Genomic DNA, 14,555 nt, shown 5'->3' on the forward strand with positions numbered 1-14,555 from the left:
GGAAGACTATACCTTGTAAACCATATCTGGTGGTCTGCGCACCTCTAAATGTCCGTGGATGTATCTGTTGATATCCACAGTCGGTACACATGTGACAGCATGCGCTTCCTAATGTGTAACGAAACTTTTTGTGTACTGCCCACTCGTCTGATACAGGGTGCCTAGGAAGCTGTTTTCTCGGATTGCTAGACAACAATTCGAGCAAATCGTGTTAATGGTGTTTATTACTGCAAGTTAAATTGAAAATATGTAACATTGCGTATTCACAAAGGTGTGTCGAAAGAAAATGGCGACATGCAAATAATCAATGTTAATCAATGTCGTTCGGTATATACAATTTCATTGCAAGCAAAACAATACAGTTCAGAAGTCACTGCTATAGCGTTTGTACCACGGCTAGTCTTCCACTCTGCCGCGGCTAGGCGTCGCAGCGCTTGTGTTCTCTTCGTGTAGAGCCTGCTCCTGAGTTGTCGTCGTCCTAGAGAGGGGTTCGTCAGCGCGCTATTGATTGACGTCGTCTGACAGCTCACTCTGTTCTTCCGTTCTTGATCGTCGTGCCGACGCTTGTCGTTAAGACGGAACAGAAACGCCGCACATAAAAACGGGATTTCTCCGTGCCTCACACATCGGGTTTCGTTGGTGATAGAAAGGCAAGGTCAAGTGTTTTGTTTAGCCCGTGGACTAGAGAGTATAGCCCATGGACTAGGGAGTATTTTTTTTTATACACAATAGGAGGGTCTACAGGCGCCGGCACGGTAGCTCAGAGTGTTCGGTCAGAGGGCCGATTGTCCTCTGTAACAAAAAAAACTGAGTAAAGGAATTAACGATCAACTTGAACGGATGTCACGTGACGTCCGCCCAGACTAAACGAAACGAACAAAACGGAACAAGGAAAAAAAAGAAAGGGGTAGCGTCTTTGAGTCGTAATCAAAACGTCTTCGGTCCCGGGTTCGAATCCCGCCGCTGCTTAAATTTTGATTAATAATCAACATTGGCGGCCGAAGACTTCTGGCATAAGAAGTCACCCTCATCCTGCTAACGGCCTTGTTAAAGAGGGCGGAGGAGCTGACAGAGGTTCAGGGTACTCTTGTCCTAGGGGTGGGAAACTGCCCCTAAAGGCGGAAGAATCAGCAATGATTAATGGCCTGAGGATGCAGAAGGCAGTGGAAACCACTGCATTAAGGACACGTAACGTGTATCCACAGGATACCTCCCTCCGGGAGGGGACTGCCAAGGGGGAGGTTACCATGAGAAAAACATTGAGTAATCAACGAAACGTTCTACGAGTCAGGGCGTGGGATATCAGAAGCGTGAACGTGGTAGAGAAACTATAAAATCTTTAAGGGAAATGCAAAGGCTCAATCTAGATATAGTAGGGGTCAGTGAAGTGAGGTGGAAAGAACACAAGGATTCCTAGTCAGATGAGTATAGGGTAGTACCAACAGCAGCAGAAAATGGTGTAGCAGGAATAGGATTCGTTATGAATAGGAAAGTAGGGCAGGGAGTGTGTTACTGTGAACAGTTCAGTGACAGGGTTCTTCTTGTCAGAATCGGCAGCAAACCAGCACCGACAACCATAATTCAGGTATACATGCCGACGTCGCAAGCTCAAGACGAAGAGATAGAGAAAGTATATGATATTGAAAGGACAATACAGTATGTAAAAGGGAATGAAAATCTAGTAGTCACGGGCGACTGGAATTCAGTTGTAGGTGAAGGAGCAGAAGAAAAGGTTACTGGAGAATATGGGTTTGGGACAAGGAATGAGAAAGATTAATTGAGTTCTGTAACAAACTTCAGCTAGTAATAGAAAATACTCTGTTCAGAAATCACAAGAGCAGGAGGTATACTTGGAAAAGGCCGGGTGATACGGGAAGATTTCAGTTAGATTATATCATAGTCGGACAGAGATTCCGAAATCAGATACTGGATTGTAAGGCTTACCCAGGAGCAGATATAGACTGAGATCACAATATAGTAGTGATGAAGAGTAGGCTGAATTTTAAGTCATTAGTGAGGAAGAATCAATAAGCAAAGAAGTGGGATACGGAAGTACTAAGGAATGACGAGATACGGTTGAAGTTCTCTAAGGCTATAGATAGTGCAATAAGGAATAGCTCAGTATGCAGCACAGATGAAGAGAAATGGACACCTCTAAAAAGGACTATCACAGAAGTTGGGAAGGAAAACATAGGTACAAAGAAGGTAACTGCAAAGAAACAAGGGTAACAGAAGAAATACTTCAATTGATCGATGAAAGGAGGAAGTACAAAAATGTTCCGGGAAACTCAGGAATATAAAAAGCAAGTCGTTGAGGAATGAAGTAAATATGAAGTACAGGGAAGCTAAGACGAAATGGCTGCAGGAAAAATGTGAAGACATCGAAAAAGATATGATTGCCGGAAGGACAGACTCAGCATACAGGAAAGGATCAAATGGTTCAAATGGCTCTGAGCACTATGGGACTTAACATCTGAGGTCATCAGTCCCCTAGAACTTAGAACTACTTAAACCTAACTAACCTAAGGATTCGAACCTGCGACCGTAGCGGTCGCGCGGTTCCAGACTGAAGCGCCTAGAACCGCTCGGCCACACCGGCTGGCTACAGGAAAGGCAAAACAGCCTTCGGTGACATTAAAAGCAAGAGTGATAACATTAAGAGTGTAACGGGAATTCCACTGTTAAATGCAGAGGAGAGAGTGGATAGATGGAAACAATACATTGAAAGCCTCTATGACGAGGAATATTTCTCTGATGTGGTAGAAGAAGAAACATGAGTCGTTTTAGAAGAGGTAGGGGATCCAGTATTAGAGTCAGAATTTAAAAGAGTTTTGGAGGAATTAAGATCAAATAAGGCAGAAGGGATGGCTAACATTCCATCAGAATTCCTAAAATCATTGGGGGGAAGTGGCAACAAAACGACTATTCACGTTGGTGTGTAGAATGTATGAGTCTGGCGACGTAAGAGTACCATCTGACTTTCGGAAAAGCATCATCCACAAAACTCCGAAGACTGCAAGAGCGAGAATTATCGCACAATCAGCTTAACAGTTCATGCATCCAAGTTGCTTACAAGAATAGTATACAGAAGAATGGAACAGAAAATTGAGGATGCGCTAGATGTCGAACAGTTTGGTTTTAGGAAAGGTAAAGGCACGAGAGAGGCAATTCTGACGTTGCGGTTAGTAATGGAAGAAAAATCAAGATACGTTCATAGGATTTGTCGACCTGGAAAAAGCGTTTGACAACATAAAATGGTGCAAGATGTTCGCAATTCTGAAAAAAGTACGAGCAAGCTATAGGGAGAGACGGGTCATATACGATATGTACAACAGCCAAGAGGGAATAATAAGAGCAGACGACCAAGAACGAAGTGGTCATATTAAAAAGGGTGCAGTCTATTTCCCTACTGTTTAATCCGTACATCGAAGAAGCAATGATGGAAATAAAAGAAAGGTTCAGGAGTGGAATTAAAATTCAAGGTAAAAAGATATCAATGATACGATTCGCTGATGATATTGCTATCTTGAGTGAAAGTGAAGAAGAATTACATGATCTACTGAACGGGACGAACAGTCTAATGAGTACAGAGTATGGCTTGAGAGTAAATCGAAGAAAGATGAAGGTAATGAGAGGTAGAATAAATGAGAACAGCGATAAACTTAACGTCAGGATTGATGGTCACGAAGTAGATAATGTTAAGGAATTCTGCTACCTAGGCATTAAAATAACCAATGGCGGACGGAGCAAGGAGGACATCAAAAGCAGACTAGCAATGGCAAAAAGGGCATTTCTCGCCAAGAGATTTCTACTAATATCAAACATCGGCCTTAATTTGAGGAAGAAATTTCTGAAAATGTATGTCTGGAGTACAACATTGTTTGGTAGTGCAACATGGACTGTGGGAAAACTGGAACATAAGAGAATCGAAGCATTTGAGATGTGGTGCTACAGATGAATGCTGAAAATTGGGTGGATTGATTAGGTAAGGAATGAGGAGGTTCTGCGCAGAATCGGAGAGGAAAACACTGATAAGGAGAAGGGACAGAATGATAGGACATCTATTACGACGTAAGGGAATGACTTCCATGGTACTAGATGGAGCTGTAGAGGGCAAAAACTGTAGAGGGAGATAGAGATTGGAATACATCCAGCACATAATTGAGGACGTTGGTTGCAAGTGCTACTCTGAGATGATGAGGTTAGCACAGGAGAGGAATTCGTGGCGGGCCGCATCAAACCACTCAGAAGACTGATGAGAAAAAAAAATGGCCGCTTGGGTGTCTTTATCCTACAGTACAGGGTTAAAGTATGAATATTACGCACTTCCTCCTGTGTAGGCAAATGTAGAAAATTAGTTGCCTCTTTTTGCATTCGATGTGGTATACGGTGAGTCTTAAGGGGGTTATGGGGGCGCCATTAGCTCATGGGCGGTTCCTTAGAAAAAAAAAGTTTTTTTTACCTTTTTTGTACCAAAACATGGCCGCTAATTTTAAGACGGCTATACACAGCAAATGACTGAAATTTCCACGATGTATTCCTAAGATCCAGGCATCAAACTACCTTGAAAAGTTTAATTATATCTTCATCTGTTTCAAAGATACTGTAGTTCAATTTTACCCTACTTATACAAGTAAAATAAGCACGTAAAATCTGATATGAGGCGAAATGTAAATAATAAAAAAACTGCATAAGATTTCTCCAATTTTGACAGTATATTCTCTAGGCATTTATATAGAAGTGTCATCTTCCCATTTTCAAAAATCTCTATTAATATATGGGCAGTTCCTAAGAAACCCCCAAGAGAAGCGTTTTTTTGCCATTTTTCGTACCAAAACCGGGCCGCGGATTCCAAGGCGGCTATGCACGGTAATGTCTGAAATATTTGCTATATATTCCTGAGATCCTGTTCTAGAACAGTCTTGAAAAATATATTAATATGTTTATCCGTTTCCGAGGTGCAGAGGTTCAAAGTTACGCTGCTTGTACACGTAAAATACACAAGTAAAATGCGGTATGAGGGGGAAACATAGTTTGTAAAGTGACGTAGCACGGAGAAATACGCTGTAAAGTGTCTCCAATATCAACAGCAGGGTACCGGGAACCACACATTGTAGTATTGAAGCGCATGCAAAATTTTTGTGCACGTAAAATCCGGTGGAAGTGTAAAATTAGTTTTACGTTATTTCAGTTTCATGTAAGTGAACTACCAAAATTTTATTGACCCATAAAGTTCTTCTCATATGAGTGTCATGCCCTGCTGTGGCAGGAAAAATAAGGGAACCAGCGGAAAAATGCTTCTATAGGAGCAAAAAAAGATAATTACCTTCCTGTTTATTTTAAAGACTTTGACTGAAAAGTGCTATACCAGCTGTTTCATTCTACCTTCCTCAACACCTTTAAAAGTTTTCCCAGAAATTTTGGCATGCAAACATATTCGCACTTTTTATGCTGAGAGAGAAAGAGACAATGGAAGTGGGAAAGGAGGGAAATGTAATAAACACTGGAAGAGAGTAGACAGCTGCTGTTATATAGAAAGAACGAAGGAAATAATAACAGTGTGAGAGAAAGGGACAAGTGGCAGTGGAACATAGTTGACAGAATAGCGCTAGGAAAGGAATGAAGAAGACAATGCCACCGGGAGAGGGATAAAGAGAAGGAGAAAGGGTAAGTGGGTGAGAACCAGTGACAATGAGAGACAGCGTCTATAACAATGACAACGATGTAGAAAGAGAGAATGACAGTGAGAAGAGGCAGCAGCAGTGTGAAGAACTGAATGAGATAGTAGCAGTAAGAGAGATCAAGAGGGAGACAGTGGCATTGAGAGGGGAAAGCAATAGAAAGGCAGAACAGAGGAGACTGTGGGCGTGAGAGAAGAGACAGTAACAGACACAAAGAGATCATGACAATGAGCTGGGCTGAATGAGTGAGTGAGAATGAGCAACTGGATACGGATGGGTGTGAGGGACTTACAGCGATGGACCAGTGGGCATGGGCGTGTTACAGTTTGGGGAGATTGTGGGAATGAGAGGTAAGTCGCACGTTAAAAAGAGCGCGAATAAGTTCGCTTGCCAAAATTTTTGGGAGAATTTTTAAAGGTTCTGAGAAAGGGAGAACGAGGCAGCTGGTACCGCACTTTTCGCTCAGAATCTTTTAAACTGGAGGATATTCGCATTTTTTGTGCTGCGATAGGACTATTTTTCCGCTAATAATAATTACTTTGTGGTTAAAAGTTAAAGGACAGCGTTATTATTATTGTACGAATTACATGATTTATATGCTGACTTTCAACGGAGGTTAATATCCTCCAATCAACATTGTCAAAAAGTTTTCTCTAAGTCTACAAATGCTATAAACGTAGGATTGCCTTTCGTTAATCTATCTTCTAAGACAAGTATTAGGGCCAATATTGCCTCGCCTTTTTCTATATTTCGCTGGAATCTTAACTGGCTTATACCAGTTTTTCCATTCTTCTGTAAAGAATCACTGAAAATGCGCCAGTAAAATTAGCGTCATGGACACATTTTTTTATGAGGTGATGGAAAGTGGCTGCATATTAAAGCGAGTAACAAAACTGCAGTAGTCCGTACGGAAGAAAACATTTTGTATAGCAAGAAGAAAAGAATATACACAGTGGGTACGAAACGGATACGAAATTTCTTTTCAGCAAAATCAGTTAAAACTTAAATAAGGAAAAAAATTGTTTTGTGAGACTCGTAGGTACAAAAAGAAATTGACGTAAGTCCAGCAGTTAATTTGCAGAAAAGTTTCAAAGCCGAGTGCGGACTTCAACAGAGGAAAATTCAGGCCAGGTGCAAGGCTCCTGTCAGATTTGCCACAATCTACTGGATTATAGTCTACGGAGATTTGCGGATCCGTAGTTGATAAAGTATTTGTTTTGGAGGTAGAGGTTCTACAAATGCATATTAATATTTTATTTTTTTTATTTGTATTTATTTTTTGCGAGAAACGATGAAATGTAAATAACTGTTGTAACGGTCCTCAGACCGAAGACTGGTTCCATGAAGCTCTCCACACTATCTTGCTCAAGCCTCTTTATCTCTGAGTAACTACTGCAACCTAATCCTTTTGAATCTGGTTAAGATATTCATCTCTTGATCTTCCTTTACGTTTTCCCCTCCACGCTTTCCTCCAGTACTAAATTGCTCATCCCCTGATATATCAATGTGTCCTGCCAACCGATCCCTTCTTCTAGTTATGCTGTGCCACAAATTTCTTTGCTGCCCAATTCTGTTCAGTACTTCCTCATTGGTTACATGATCTACCCATCTAATCTTCAGCATTCTTCTGTAGCACCACATTTCAAAAGCTTCTATTCTCTTCTTGTCTAAATTTTTTATCGTCCATGTTTCACTTCCATACATGGCTAACCTCCATACAAATACTTTCAGAAAAGACTTCCTGACACTTAAACTAAACAAATTTCTCTTCTTAAGAAACGCTTTTCTTGTCATTGCCAGTCTCCAATTTGTACCCTCTGTAATTCGTCCATCATCAGTTATTTTTCTGTCCAATTAGCAGAACTCATCTACTACTTTAAGTGTCCTGTTTCCTGATCTAACTTCCGCTCATCTGATTTAATTGGACTACATTACATTATCCTTGTTTTGATTTTGTTGATATTCATCTTATATAATCCGTTCAAGACACTGTCCATTCCGTTCAACTTTTCTTGAAAATCCTTTGCTATCTCTGACAAAATTACGATGTCATCGGGAAACCTAAAAATTTTTATTTCTTCTGCCTGGACTTTAATTCCTACTCCAAATTTTTCTTTGTTTCCTTTATTGCTTGCTCAATGTACAGATTGAATGATATAGTGGATCGGCTACAACTCTGTCTCACACCCTTGTCAACCATTGCATCCCTTTCATGCCCTTCGACTCTTATAACTGCCACCTGCTTCCTGTGCGAGATGGAAGTAGCCTTTCGCTCCATGCATTTTACCCCTGCTACCTGCAGAATTTGAAAGAGAGTATTCTGTCAAAAAGTTTTCTGTAAGTTTACAAATGCTGTAAACAGAGGACTGCCTTTCCTTAATATATCGTCTGAGAGAAGTCTTAGGGCCAGTATTGCCTCGCGTGTTCCTACATTTCCCTGGAATCCTAACTGGCTTCTGTAAAGAATTCGTGTTAGTATTTTGCAACCATGACTTATTAAACTGGTAGTTCGATAATATTCACGTCTGTCGACATCTGCTGTCTTTGGAATTAGAGTTATTATATTCTTCTTGAATTTCAGGGGTATTTAGCCTGTCTCACACATCTTGCACACCATATGGAAGTGTTTTTCATGGCTGGTTCCCCGCAAGGCTATCAGCAGTTCTGCTTGAATGTTGTCTGCTCCCCCGGCCTTGTTTCGACTTAGGTCTTTCAGTGCTCTGTCAAATTCCTCTTGTAATATAGTACCTTCCATTTCATCTTCATCTACGTCCTCTTCCATTTCTATAATATTACCCTCAAGTACATCTCCCTTGAACAGACCGTCTATATACTCCTTCCACTTTTCAGCTTTCCCTTCTTTGATTAAGAATGGTTATCCATCTGAACTCTTGGCATTCATACAGCTGCTTCTCTATCCTCCAACGGCCTTTTTAATTTTCCTATAGGTAGTATCTACCTTTTCCCTAGTGATTTATGCTTCTAAAAGCTCATTTGTCCTCTAGCCATGCCTCCTTAGCCATTTTGCACTTTCTGTCGATTAATAAATAAACAAAATCATAATAATAAAGTGGAGTGCCCTTCAGACCATGCAACACTTTTACCCAGCGGATACGGTCGTCCAGAACATCCATGATGCCCTACTCCACCTGCAACGGCAGGGGAAGGAGGTTTCTTTATGCTGGGTGCCAGGGCACGTGGGTATTAGGGGAAACGAACTGGCTGATGTGGCTGCCAAAGATGCATATTCCCTCCCTCACGTTGTTGAATGTGCCGTCCCTCTCCATGCTGTTACCTCCTTTTTGCGTTTTCGTGTTATGCGTCAATGGGAAGAGGAGTGGCTGGCAGTCGGTGAAAATAAGCTGCGTCTGGTCAAGGCCACCACGTGGCCATGGCGTACGTCCTACCAGCCATGCAGGCGGGATGAGGTTCTCCTCACTCGCCTCCGCATCGGGCACAGTCCCTTAAAGCGTGGTTTTTTACTCCGGCGGGAGGACCCCCCAATCTGCAGTGCTTGTGGCGTCCAGTGCTTGTGGCTGTCCGCCACATTTTACTTGACTGTCTTTTATTCTCTGACCAGAGGGCGGTGGTTTCCTTGCCACTGGATTTGCCTTCTATTTTGCAAGACGACGCAACGACTGTAGTTAAGGTCTTACGGTTTTGTGTCCTGTCCAATTTGTTGCCTCGGATTTTAAGAAGAGGATTTTAATGTGCTGCTGGGTGACTGGCTCACCCAGGTTTTAGGTAAGAGGTCCGCCAGTCACGATTACCTACTTGTTTCATTTCGATTTCTGTTCTCTTTTCCTTGTGTTTCCTTTCCTTTTTTAGTGCGTTTCTTCTCCTCTTGTTTTGCCTCTGTATGTGAGGATTTGGAACTGCGGCAGATCTGTGTCTTTTAGCCGTTCTCCTTGTTCGCTGTCCGTCTTCGTCCCTTTACCGCATGTGTTCCTGTTTCTATGCGTTTGGGCGCTGATGACCATGCTGTTTAGCGCCCGAAAACCTCAAACCACAAACACACACACACACACACACACACACACACACACACTGAACGTTTACTTCCGAAATTATAAGATATCATCACAGCTGTGAATACAGTAAGGGTTAAAGTTCTTTACGGAACTCTAACGTTAAGGGATGCAAGTGCCGATAACGGACTCGCGGATGCAGATATCGTTTCTTTTATCCGCTCAAACCTCTAAGCATTGCGCCTTACCTCTCTGTGTGGTATAGACTCGCTATTGCTAACTAATACTTGCGTCTGTCGACAGGTGAGCAATGGCACGGTGGGGGCCCACTACCTGGCGCCCGGGGACGTCATCCTGCGGCTAGGCGGGCGCGACCCGGCCGAGCTGACGCAGGACGAAGTGGACGCCGTGGTGGCCGAGCCGGGAACCAGCCTCGAGCTGCTCGTCATGAAGGCGCCGCGCAGTCGGCTCTCGCGCAGCTCCAGCGTCTCCAGCTCCGGCGTCTCCAGCCCCGTGTCCAGCCCCGCCTCCAGTCCCATGACCGGGACGTTCCCGCGGTACCGCCTTCCCTCCGTTGACGCGAGCAACTCTGGTTCCTACTTCCAGCGCGGCACTCCCTCCAGGAGAAGCTCGCAGACGGCCTTCCTGCGGGAGATGTTCGAGCAGACCGCGGTCGCCGGCAGCGGCGCCACGCAACACCACAGTCTACGCAGACAGACCTCGCTGGGAGTTCCTCGGAAGACGTCGGAGTTTCAAGATGTGACTCAGCGCTCGCTCAGGACGTACAGCGACGGAAAGGTCGGTGTGTCAACAACCGGCCCACCGGCGAACGGCTACAGAAACAGCGCCGATGGCATTCTGTCCAAAGGCTTTTGGCAAGACGAGGTACAAGAAACGCCAGCCACTCCGAACGACCTTTCAGAAAGACGTATAAAATTTGCCGAAGCCTTGATCGACGAAAAGAACGATGACGTTTTCTATCAGTCACTGGTAACGACAAATGGCAATCACATGCCAAACGAAAATGGTACTCAGTGGAATCCAGAAGAAGATCACTTACCTCTCGGCGTCCCTAAGACGAAGCCACCAGGCAGTCGGGGCAGAAGAATATCTCCCGTGTCTCAGCAAGACGACCGCCACGCAGACTTCGACTCCAGCGAGGCGGATTCTGGAGCTGCACCTGGGTCCTTGCAGAGGACTCGTTCCAGGAAATCATTGCAAGAAATCTTCCCTGTTCAACAGCCGTCATCAGAAGAAAATGGGTAAGTACTCTAAAACTTCTGTAAACAATGTCAGGATTGTATTGTGGAAAATTTGTGATGGGAAAGCCTTCGTCACAGGATACAATATAACTGGAAAAAGTAGATTACATGACAGGGCAGTTCAAGTCTGTCTGTTTACAAAAATTCCTCTCACTTGCATCCTCATTAGGTATTTTCGTTGTTAGATTGCATAACAAATAAGACTTTTCATTCCATAACTGATCAAACAGTAAGAAATACAGAGCGATTGTAATTAAAATTCCAGTTTCAAAACGCTGTACACTGCTCAAAATGGCGTCAAATTTGAACGGAATGTTATCGAAGAGGGGGTGAACGTTACGCAATCAAAAAATTTAACGAAAATTTTTCCACTAGATGTTGATGTAAGGGGCAGAATATGCAAAATAAAAGACGTGTGGTACGCGACTGTTTCCCGGTTTCCGTCTGAGATGCTCGGCATAGCCGTCGCAGTGATAGGTTGACCACTGTTGGTAAAGATAAGGCCACAATGGCAGGCATCGTTTTGACATGTAAAAAAGATCTGAGGATGGTCATTACCGACTGAAACCGGTCATCGTCTAAAAATTGATATTGTGATCAAATACTGGAATAAAAAACATTTAAAAACGATTATTTTGAAGTGCAAAGTGGCAGTGGTAAACAACTGATCTGACATCAGCAGAAGATGTCAGCACAGCGTTGCAGCAGATGTCTAGCGTTGGTGTGGAAACATGCAGTGCGCGGGGAATTGCTCGAACTCTGGAAATCTTCACTCGGAGTATAAAATTCTATGAAACATCCTGCATTTATACCCACACAAAATTAAACATGCTCGGGAATTGCTTCATGCCGACGTGTCAGTTAAACAAACGTTCCCTCTAGAATTTCTCGTTCACGTGGAAGTGGACAATGTACGGCCATGGGACATTCTGTAGGCAGATGAAGCCCATTTCCATCTCCATGGACATGTCAATACACAGAATACCAGAATATGGGAAAGGAAAATTGGCACGCACATAGCTGGTACCACTTCATTCTGCAGAGATAACAGTGTGGTGCGGGGTGACGGCATCGTTTATCGTAGTTTTTGTAGGAGATGGTTCCTGTAGGTCCTGTTACCTATACTGTCGGCGATAAACGTTATAAGAGTCTTCACACTAACGTCATTCCAACCATTCAACAACGTGGATGTGTGGGTAGGATCATTTTTATGTAAGGCGGCACTCATCCACACATTGCACAGCCAGTGAAGCAGCTACTGCAGAGGTGTTTTGGAAACACTATAACTACCAGCCGTCATTTTTCTACAGCCTGGCCATCCAGATCACTTTATCTTAATCCGTGTGACTTCTGGCTGTGGTGTTAGCTGAAAGATATTGTGTTCAGTGCTTCGATTACAAACGTAGATGAAATGGAGGCACGTATTCGCAACACATTCTTAACGTCACCCCTGACACACTCCGATCTGTTGTGGAACATGCTGTTTCTCAATTTCAGCATTCGGCAGATTGTCGTAAGGTCTCCTGCATGACTGTCTGGACAGTCATTCCTGGGAGAAATGACGTGGTGGAGAAAAGGCTTAGACGCAGCCGTACAGGTAAGCGCTTCGGTCAACACAAAATTTCTGGGTTTGAGTCCTCATTCGACTCTAAATAACAACACACACTCCACTGTGAAGTGAAGTATGGTCCTGGAAAGTACCCATAGCGTGTGATTGGGTAGATTCTTTGCCATATCCTTTCTATAGCGAGTTCCAAGAGTTACCTGTGTATGCAAGAGAAGCTTCGTGGGGGCAGTAACGTATGAGAAACGTACTAGTGGCGTGAAGCTGTTTGGCGGGGAATGAGGCTTGTGCAGATAGGTCGCAAAAGGAAAGTTAATATGTCGCAGCTAGGTATGGATACAGGAGAATCTCTGTAGAAATTAGTGAAGCATAAGAGAAATATTAATAGAATGAAGCTGTTAGAAAGGGCGTGAGACGTGTATGAATATCCTAATCGGTTAAGACTCTTACCCTCCGATGGAAAGGTCTGGACCAGCACACAGTTTTAATGCGTTGATAAGTTTCGTGTTAAAACATGTTTAAAAATTACAGAATTGGGGCGAATGACGAAACATCTCTTCATGCTTAACAGGTAATTAATCCCATACCAGGCGCATGTTCCTCTAGAATACAGTTCGTATGACAGTGCTGTACATGTTGCTAGGTACAGTAGGTGATTGGTATCTCGACTTGCGGCATTAAATAATGATATGTCTTGATCGTCGGACAGAATAATGTTCTTCTTAGGTTTCGGAGCTCCTACAGTGATGATGTTGCTCCGCCAACTATTTTTCGGATATTTTAGAACTGAATACTATGCTTCTGCAACAGAATTTAGGAAAAAGAGCTCTTCGTGATGACGTTTCCATAATACCAGCTTAATCACTGCCGTTATCAGTCTTAATCTTGTAAGTTCAGAAATGTACCGGTGTTAATGATGTGAATAAGAGCTTTGTTTTGTGTTCTACCAGTATTTCTCATTATGTATAGACGTCCTTCAGTAACGTGTCTTTCGAATTACTAAGTCGCTTGGACTGCTTCCAGAGATAAATTCGTCTGGGACGTCAGAAAACTTGAGGGGACGTTATATCCGAGCGCCTGCTTTACACACCCAGTGCAAGGAAGATCTAACTCAAGTCCGTGCTGAAAACCGAGGGAACTGTGAGTTAAAATAGTAGAAGAGGTCTGACCTCTTGGAATAATCTATGATGTGAGTGAATCACGAGGTAGCCACCAAAAACATTCTCATCTGTTTCGCATAGAAACTAAGACTCCAAAGAGCCAAACCACACCTAACTAATAAAATGTCACGAAAGTATTACAGTGATTTGATTCTGCTGGCTCTGATTTGGGAAAGATACTGACTACAGAATCTTTCCTTACCAACTTCCCTGAAACCAGTCTTGGGCAGCCACTAATCAAATTGTTCTATTAAGGTTCGTACGTTCGCATTACGTAACTTTCTTTGTAATGATGCCCGTGTGCATATTGTGGGCTAAATATGGTTGAGGAACTTGGGTCTGAACGATTAAATAACCTACAATTATTTATACTACAGTTGTTTTTGCGCGGTTTATTCGCACGACAAACTGTGCTATCACTAACAGCCCATAACTGATTATTAATGACCTCAGTGGTGCCAAGTGAGAGCTCGTTGGAGGATGGGGTGGAGGTCTGTTCTGTTTTCTGATGAAAGCTGGTTATACTTTCGAGCCAGTGACGGCCGGGTGTTGGTTAGAAGGAGGCTAATCGAGGGCCTGTAAGCAACTTGTCTGCATATTAGAAACACTGGACCTACATTTGGAGCTATAGTCTGGGGTGCGAATTCGTATAACAGCGGGAGCACTCTTGTAGTCATCCCAAGCACCCTGACTGTTAAATTGTACATCAATCTGGTGGTTCGACCTGTTATGCTACCATTCATGAATAGCTTTCCAGCGGGTGTTTTCCAACAGGATAACGCTCACACACGTGCCGCTGTTGCAGCGCAATATGCTCTACGGAGCGTCGGCATGTTATCTCGGCCTGCTCGATCACCATATATGTCGCCAATCGAGTACATAAAGGGGAATAATCGGAGACAAGTCCAGCGTCATCCACA

The 14,555-nt window shown here is 43.3% G+C and overlaps 1 protein-coding gene across 1 annotated transcript in view; it reads left to right on the plus strand.

Moving 5' to 3' along the window:
• LOC126480902 (uncharacterized) overlaps positions 1-14,555 on the plus strand; it is a 750,870-nt gene that overhangs the window by 265,744 nt on the left and 470,571 nt on the right. The window contains exon 2 of the mRNA XM_050104302.1: positions 9,953-10,911. Within this exon, the coding sequence (XP_049960259.1) occupies positions 10,097-10,911 (815 nt within the window). The 5' untranslated portion in view covers positions 9,953-10,096. The remainder of the gene's footprint in view (positions 1-9,952; positions 10,912-14,555) is intronic.

Source organism: Schistocerca serialis, chromosome 1, assembly GCF_023864345.2.
Source record: "Schistocerca serialis cubense isolate TAMUIC-IGC-003099 chromosome 1, iqSchSeri2.2, whole genome shotgun sequence".
In the NCBI taxonomy this organism is placed as follows: domain Eukaryota; kingdom Metazoa; phylum Arthropoda; class Insecta; order Orthoptera; family Acrididae; genus Schistocerca; species Schistocerca serialis.